The 8,716-nt window shown below is 38.0% G+C and overlaps 2 protein-coding genes across 2 annotated transcripts; one reads left to right on the forward strand and one right to left on the reverse strand.

The window, feature by feature from the left end:
• LOC109212380 (WAT1-related protein At3g02690, chloroplastic) lies at positions 50–5,788 on the forward strand. The gene is made up of 7 exons (XM_019376025.1): positions 50–901; positions 1,295–1,342; positions 1,905–2,027; positions 3,129–3,278; positions 4,764–4,935; positions 5,026–5,086; positions 5,302–5,788. Exons 1-7 carry the CDS (start codon positions 206–208, stop codon positions 5,402–5,404), a joined length of 1,353 nt encoding a protein of 450 aa, XP_019231570.1. The 5' UTR covers positions 50–205; the 3' UTR covers positions 5,405–5,788.
• On the reverse strand, positions 5,913–8,017 carry LOC109212371 (uncharacterized protein At1g65710-like). The gene is made up of 2 exons (XM_019376013.1): positions 7,122–8,017; positions 5,913–6,934 (listed from the first exon to the last, which is right to left on the reverse strand). The coding sequence occupies exons 1-2, from the start codon at positions 7,935–7,937 to the stop codon at positions 5,948–5,950; spliced, it is 1,803 nt and encodes a 600-aa protein (XP_019231558.1). The 5' UTR covers positions 7,938–8,017; the 3' UTR covers positions 5,913–5,947.

An 8,716-nucleotide genomic window follows, 5' to 3' on the forward strand; every position in this document is an offset into this window, starting at 1 on the left:
AAAATTTAGAAATTTTGGCTATGCGTTAAATGAGGGTCTTGAAAATCGGCTATGCGTGCACTTCCCCCCACGCTCCTTCGTAGATCATAATTTCACCACTCCTTTTAGATTCATGATTTTTTATTCCTTATGATTTTTATTCTTTCCTGGAAACTGCAAAGCAAGAATCTGAATAAATAAAATAAAGACAAAAGGAGAAAAAATAATGGCATGGTCTCCATTTCCTTCATCTTCTTCTTCTTCTTCCAGTGCTCTATGCTGTTCACTCACTAGTACTCCTCGCCTTAATCCAACAAATTCCCTTTGCAAATCCACCCCTTTACTTCATACTTTGCTGCATCACCACTTAATTATCCACAGACGAAATGGGTCTCTTCAATCCACCCCACTACCACTATCGCCATTCCCACATAAACTTTCTTCCAAGAATCATCTCTATCTCAGCTCCCGCAGCAAAAAGTTCATTTCCTGCTCGAAAACAAAGGCCACTGAATCCGGGGTTGAAGAGAAATCATCATCATCAGAAGAAGAACTAGAATGTGTAGGCACAGGGCTAAACGTGGAGTGTGTAGTGAACCCTTCTGATGAATTGTCTAAAGACTCAAACTTTACGTTTCAAAATGTGGAAAAAAATGATGGGGTGTGGTCAATTGAGTTGCTTGGGACAATATGGGAATGGGGATTGTTAATTTCGCCTTTCTTCTTTTGGGGTACAGCTATGGTGGCAATGAAGGAGGTTCTGCCAAAGACTGGCCCTTTTTTCGTTTCAGCATTTAGATTAATTCCAGCTGGTTTAATGTTGGTTGCTTTTGCTGCTTTAAGGGGTAGGAATTTCCCCTCTGGATTTAATGCGTGGCTTTCTATTACACTCTTTGCGCTAGTCGATGCTGCTTGTTTTCAGGTAGTTTTCTTTCAGTATGTGATCAATATTTTGTTTAGCAATCATAGGCGATTAAATACTGAATCTTATAACACTTTTTTGTCAGTATTGGAATGAAATAGGTCCTAATATTGGCTGACCCCATAATTTGGGATCGAGTCCTACAGAATAAAGCATGATTGTAAACGCCTTATGAACTCGATAATGGGGAATAACAAACAGGGGAATAGGTAGTCTTCAAAAACTAGGCATTTCTTTCTCTGTTGGTTTAGTTCACCACCAGGAGGAATGAGATGTCGGATTCCACTGCTACCGTGTTACCTGTGTTAATTGTGTTAAGCTTTCAGTGATGCACAAAGTACTATTCATTGGGCCAGCAATGTGTCTCATTAATTGTATAAATATGGTGGACAGGGATTTCTTGCAGAAGGACTTCAGAGGACATCTGCTGGCTTAGGCAGTGTAAGATGAATTTTACTTTCTCATTGCAGTTTGATGTCTTATGCCAATATTGAATTTAGTACAACAACAGCAACTATGCCTCAGTTCCAAACAAGTTGAGGCTCATATGGAATTTATTAGTGTATATATTCTTTCCTTTTGAGGTTGTAACCAATATTTACGAAGACGAACACCATAGCAGAGAAATGTTATATTTTATACCTGTCCTACTGAATAGAATTCTGATGCTCCAGCATTCAACCTTTTGAATGGGGCTTTTCTTACTGATGAATTTCAATTAATGATATACGATTTCTACTCTAATACTGCATTGAGTTTTCCTTAACATCACTCATCATGTTTTTTGGAACATTTGATTGGCCTTTCTAAATTCAATAATGTTTAATAATAGACTGTTAGCTTTAGTGGTGTAACCAAATAATTACATAGAGTCGAGAGTAAGTAAAGGATCAATTAGCAGTTCTCTTGAACTAATCCATGCAGCTAAAAGAAAAGTAAAGTAATTGATGATATTCAAATGATAAGTTGACCTAATTTTGACGAGATTTTATTGTGATTTCAGGTGATAATAGATTCACAGCCTCTGACAGTGGCTGTGCTTGCAACTTTGTTATTTGGTGAGTCCATAGGTTTTGTTGGAGCTGCAGGTCTTGTGCTCGGGGTGGTAGGCCTTTTACTGCTTGAGGTAATATTATCAGAAAATTACTAATCTCTATATTTATTTTCACAATAATTGTGAATGGCCTTATCCTCACTCTAGAGGCAGTGGATGATAATTAACAGAATACTGATTGGTCCTTCTTTCGTAGGTAGTTGTTTGGGCCTTAAATAAGTCAAAAAGGAGTGGTGAAGAATCTGATACCAAAGACAAAATTTTGGGTATCAGAAATTTAAAAGGTTAAGCAGAGATTTTACCAAATTCATGATTCTGTTGGAATTCACGATAAACTGGAGACTACGTAGGCGAACATTTGTTCTTTTTCCAAATAAGTAGATAAACATCTCTTTCGTTGGGGTGAAAGAGGAGGCTAGGAGGAGAGTATGTAAAAGCCATTTGGTTAGAGAATAAAAATGAAGACGTAGCATGTTAAATCTCTTCAAATTGTAGAAAGGATGAAGTAAATCTGATTTATTTTCCCTCGAGTCATACCAAACAACATGACGGTAGTATAAACACTTCACCTTGAAGTGAATTGGCCAGTCTCGTTCCTCTACCTTCCATCAAATTAACTGTTGAACTTCAAGTGGTGTCCACATTCTAGATTTTGCAGATGCTCAATTTTGTTTCTGGTTATGTTTCCGAAGACGCAATGATGTTGATAGTATATATTGATTGTACAGTTTATGTTGTTCTTCGTACACGTACTGCAGGGAACCAAGAAGCGTAGTTATAAGATTTTGAATCCATTTCCTACGTTTATATGCTATATGTAGATGAATCTTGAGTGTTCAGGTTGCTTTTTATATGTATACATTTATGTATGTGTAATTTTAATTCTCTCTTAACTGCAAAGAGGAAGAAGATGATTTATAACGTGTTTGCAGCAATATTTCTTTTTATTTTTTCTCTGTGTACTAGATTTCACCTGTTGAAAGTAGAACAATTCATGACTGTAGATTTGTTTTTAATTATTCCTCCAGCTCCAGCCCCAGCCAAAATAAACAAAAAGAAAGGAGGGAGGCTCAATATCTAATTTAGGAGAACACTTAGTAGTCATAAATCCTATTCCTTGTTTTTGTTGGTTCTAACTAATACTGCTCTCAAATAACAGAGTTAATTGTACAGGTACCTGCTATTTCGGTTGATAATAGCAACTTTTCACTATGGGGAAGTGGAGAGTGGTGGATGCTTCTTGCAGCACAAAGCATGGCTGTTGGCACAGTAATGGTCCGTTGGGTTTCTAAATACTCAGACCCAATCATGGCTACTGGATGGGTTAGTCATATTACTACACTGCTGATTTGAAGTTTATAATGTTAGATCAGGTTTTTCATGGTCACTATCTAGCACTAGTGGTTGTGTCATCAAACTGTACTCTGCTATAAAATTGGTCTTTGTTCCATTTGTTGCAAAATGCAGTTGTTTGACTTCATAGATTAAACAGGAAGGAAGAAATCCCAAAATTAGCATGATAAAAAAGTAACTCAAACTAGTATAATTTTAACCTTTCCAGTTAGCTCTATGATGGTCATACCCCTTATCAAGTTACTGACAAGAGGCCTCCTGTTGGATGTGTAAGTTCTGCTATCACTTGTATTCTATGCATTGCATTTATATGTTCTACCCCAAATTCGTCAACCATTCTGGATGTCTGTCTTACAAGCTGAATTTCTGGAGCAGTGTGCTTTCGTTATCTTAACTGCCTCGTTTCCTATCCAAAACAAAAAACTTCTCCTTACTTCCTTTCTCTGTATTAGAAAAATATTTGTGGCCCTTTTCTAAATCCCACCACCGTTCCACTGCCAAAAGTTAAGGTCGACAAAAGGGAATGGACTTTTAACTTCTTTTAACCATTCATGAAATGTGTGTTCTTTACCTCTGCAAAAATTCCTTTTTCCTTCAATGTTGGTGGTGCATCATCTTATGAGGACTCCCCATGAAACGAATATATCATTCTAAATGGATTAAAGCTCAGGCCCTGACTCCCCATCTCACCACCTGAGCCAGAAGCTTAGCACCCAGATCTAACCCAAGACAATTTAATCCTTAGAGTAAGTGTCCTCTACTTGAAAATTGTAGGGTGGGTAGGGTGTCGGTTGGCCATGAACCTTGGATGTGTTGTTAGGAGGCGTTTTGCGGATGTAAAAGCAGGATTCTAACCGTTGCTGAGTGGTGGGATCCTTCAAAACCACTTGGATGCTTGGTAGCAAAAAATAAATTCTACTTTTACAGCTAAATTTTATTGTGAACATTCTGGTAATTCCATTAATGACAATGTCTCGTGTGGCTATTCTCTTACTTACAAAATGATTTCGCTTGCCAAGTCAAAAAAATTTCAGTGAGCAAACATAAAACAGTGAACTGGAAACTTTTTTCATCAATCTAAAAGGAAAAAGCATCAGCTCATAATTGTTGGACCAAGAGAAATATATCTCTGTTTGAACTATTTCTTAAAAAAAAAAAAAAAAAAAGAGAAGCTGCTAGGATTTGAAGACGACCCCACTAAATTCAGCGGACCTTCACTCTTAAACACAGAAGTTTTTTTCTTGCCAATGTTGAACCCTTATATTTATTTCTTGCTCCTCTGGAATGAGCTGATGTTTATTCAAGATTAGAATGGTTACTTATCTTTTAACATTGAAAATAAATGGTTGCATGACTGGCAACAATGTAATGGTTTGAGTAGAAGGTTCCCAAAGAACAGTACACCATGATTTCGATGCTCAAATACTGTGCTAACTTCAGATACTTCCATTTCAGCACATGGTTATTGGTGGACTCCCTCTGGTGGCTATCTCCATTCTCAATCATGATCCTGTCCTTAGTGGGAATTCTATGGAGCTAACAGCAACTGACTTGTTGGCTTTGCTTTATACCTCAATCTTTGGAAGTGCCATAAGCTATGGCGTCTACTTCTACAATGCAACAAGAGGTTAGATTCAGGTCTCTGAATGTCAAACAATGCATTACATCTTATTATTTGTGAGTTACGGCCAATTTTGACTAGGCTAATCCGTTGCAGGTAGCCTGACAAAGCTCAGCTCCCTTACCTTTTTAACTCCAATGTTTGCTTCAATTTTTGGGTAAGCATCCTAGCAGAAAATAAATTCCTGAACCAGCCAATGAAAGTTATTTTGATCTCAATCAATAAATTGGTCATCACTTTCAACTGCCTCTAAGAAGAAATTTTGGGACTACTGTCCAAAGCAGTTTATGTTTGATTCGGTTTCTATCTTCACTTTTTGGTTTCTACTTTTTGCCTATCTGAATCTGCCTAATTTGTTCAACTCCGATACAGGTTCCTATATCTAGATGAGACATTCACACCCGTGCAACTAGGTGGAGCATTTGTCACGGTGGCTGCAATTTACTTGGTTAACTACAAAAGTGATGCCAAATGATATAGTCAAGGGATGAGTAATCCTCCTTGTGTTGGAGAGAGAAGAACCCTCAGCAGCTTAATTACTCTATCGCAGAAAAGAAATACACTGTATAGAAAAGATATCAAGATTATATCAAGCCCCTGCAAGAGCGCACACACATGTTAATATGCAAGCTGGAACTTGCTTGGAGGTGGTTTCCCAACCCAACTGTATACCATAATAACATGAAGCGTGAGCTTCAAGATGTGTATTATACTCATTAGGTGTAGACAAAACTTTTCTTGGATAAAATGTCCAGGACTAAAGCGTTTGATACTGTTAGATTCATGTAGAGAATTCTCGCTGCTACCACAGCATCAAGTTTATCTCAGTATCAAGTTTGAAATCTGTATAAATGTGAAACTCCATTATTTAGCCCCCATTATGCCTGTCAGAGAACTTAAAAGAATAATTGCAATACAGCTGCTTCTAGTAAATGATTCTGTAGGCACTGGAATGAAAATGTTGCAAAGGGTGCAATCATAACAGCAACATATAAATCCTCAAAGAAACTGCATATAACTAATAAGTTGAAGCAGCAGCAGCTGCCATAGATATTGTGTGAGGTCCTCTAGGTGTCCTGTTGCGACCTATTCCACGTTGTTGGTTGTCAGAATCCCTCGTATTTGCTGTCATTCTTCTTTTATCTTCATCCATATCACGGCCACACTCAGATACTGAATGCGTTTGAAAGGCTAGTGGATTCACATGAAGCCTACTGTAAGATTTTGAAGGAGACCAAGAATCAGTTGAATCAGCTGAATTTGGTCCTCGGGAGGATGGGGAAAACCAACACCGCTGACCACCAACAGAACTGTTGCTTCCTGAGGATTCTGGCTCTTCAAAATAACCTCCATCAGTTCCCCTTCCAAAGGTTACATACTTCTGTATGATAGGAGACTTAATTAAGTCATCACTTGGAGCAACCTCAGATTCCACATATGGCTCTTTTATCTGTAACCTCTTTTTACCCTGAGGAGTGGTTCCTAAAGAAGTATCAGTATTCTTGTTAAGTTGCTCAACTTTGGGGTTTCTTCTTCTGTCATCAGAGAAAGCGCTGGATAAACTGGAACTAGTGCTTGAGTTAAGGTCAGCAACTGCCTCCACTATTGAGCAAGCTTTTGTTACACAAGGTGGGAGTGAAAATGCAGGCTTGCTGCTCTTTTGATGAAAGTTTTGGATGTCCTCAAGCAATAACTCAGTATATGATTGAGTAGGCTTTGACTGATCTCCAAGACTAATGTCTAGGTCTCGGGATAGCCTCGAAGACCTGCTTCTTCTCATTCCCTGAGGCACAAGACTTTCGAATCCTAAACCAACCACATCCACTGCAGCATTTGCTGTAACTGTTCTCAATGCCTTAGCCTCCTGTGCCAGCTGCTGCTGCTCCTTGACTTTGCCATTAACATTTGTTAGGCCGTAATCTAGAGTTGCTTTGCTGATGCCAAGTATTTTCTCAGTTTCTTGCTGAACGACTTTGCCATAGCTTACATGTTCTGCATTCAGCTTCTGCATTTGAAAAAAACATATTCATGTCAATAAATGCCAAAATCCAACAGCAAACTCAAACCCGAAGCAGATATAAATCAGTATTGGCCTAATGCCAAAACCTTGAAATGAAACATTACTAGAATCATTAGCCAATTTACAAATTGGAAACTTTAAAACATTATTTCCAGAGGATAGAAAAGCCAACCTGAGGGTGGAAATTGTTGTTGACAGGCTTGAGTGCATGAAAGGGCATATGCTCAGTGACCACAGTAGTGCTGCCAATCTCACTCAGAGGATTTCTACTGAAAGGAGAATCTTCCCTTTTCCTGGAATTGTTGCGGCTAAGGGACAAAGGCTGGTGTAGGAAATTCATGTTCTCGTTTGATACCTTTGCACTCACCCTTGCTGGAGACCGGGACCGAGCACGAGGAGATGCAGCACCTACATTTCTCTTCACTTGAATCCTTTGAATAGAAGCTGTAGAAACAAGCTCAGCACAATTGTTAGCAGTAATTGGTGATTCAGATCTTCTACCAGGAGATCTGCTCACTCTTCTGCTACCACCACTTGTATTCTCATTGTCAAAATCATAACTTTTCTTAGAAATAGAGTACCTTCTACTTCTATTGTGGTTCTTGGTATTATCACAAGATTCTAAGGAAAGACCTTTGTTAATGGATGAGCTCCTACTAAGCCTCCCACATTGTACTAAAATAGCATCAACTTCTTCCTTTGTACAACTTGAACTCCTACTCCTCACTCGTGCTGGTACAATAATAGTAGCATTCTTCTTGCTAGATTCCCCATTACTGTTGTTGGCATTATCTTTTGAGCCTTTAGAACATATAGACCCTTCATGGCTTATCCTGTGTTTGATAACAAAGATTTCTTTTCTCACTATTTGTCCCTCTACTTTCTTCTTTTCTACTTGCAGGGTATTTGGTTTGGTTTCTTGATTTGTGCTTGAAATTGCAACAGGAGTACAAGTACTAGAGCACTTCTTGCTCAGACAACTCCCCATTTTCTTTTTTTACCCTAAAATTAAGGAAAAGGAAAGACTTCTGAAATGGTATGGAAAAGAAGAGAAGAATGTCCAGAAAAAGAAAAGAGGCAAAGGGTCAAAACTCAAAGGGGAGGAGGGGGTGGGGGTGGGGGTGGGGGGGTTACAATTGAAAATGGTGAGTTACAAAAGTTGGGACAAAAAAGATGGTGATTTCAAGGGGTGTTAATATGAATGACAGATGCAAGCGAGCCAATTCAAAAACAATTGACTGAGAGGGGGCGGGGGCCAGGGCCTGACTGTGTACAGAGCCGTTGTTTGGAACTTAAAAAAAAAAAAATGAAATCTTTTTAAATTTAAAAAAATTTAGCTTAAATTTTTAATTCTACTCTTAATGAGAATCTTTTATAACCACACAATTATTCTGAACCCCTTTCTGACATATTTAGGATTACAAATTCCAAAATTCTTTATTTTTTCTTAAATTTCTTATCTAGTCAAACAGATTCACATAAATTGAAACGGATGGAATAATATGTACCAAGAGCACTAATGTCACTACAATTATAGTAGGTGACAACTGACAAACAACTGGGTTAATATTCATTTCGATGATTGCGTCCTTTAATTCTTTTCTCTTTGAATTTTGCGTGAGATGGAAAACTTAGGACCCGTTTGTCCATAATTTTTTTTCCTGTTCTTTGAATTTTTTTCTCAAAAATCTATTTGTCCATGAAATTTTGTAGATTTTTTGAAAATGAGCTTTTCAAAATACCACTTTTTAAAATTTTCAAATTTTT

The sequence above is a fragment of the Nicotiana attenuata genome, chromosome 2, assembly GCF_001879085.1.
Source record: "Nicotiana attenuata strain UT chromosome 2, NIATTr2, whole genome shotgun sequence".
NCBI classification, from domain to species: Eukaryota; Viridiplantae; Streptophyta; class Magnoliopsida; order Solanales; family Solanaceae; genus Nicotiana; species Nicotiana attenuata.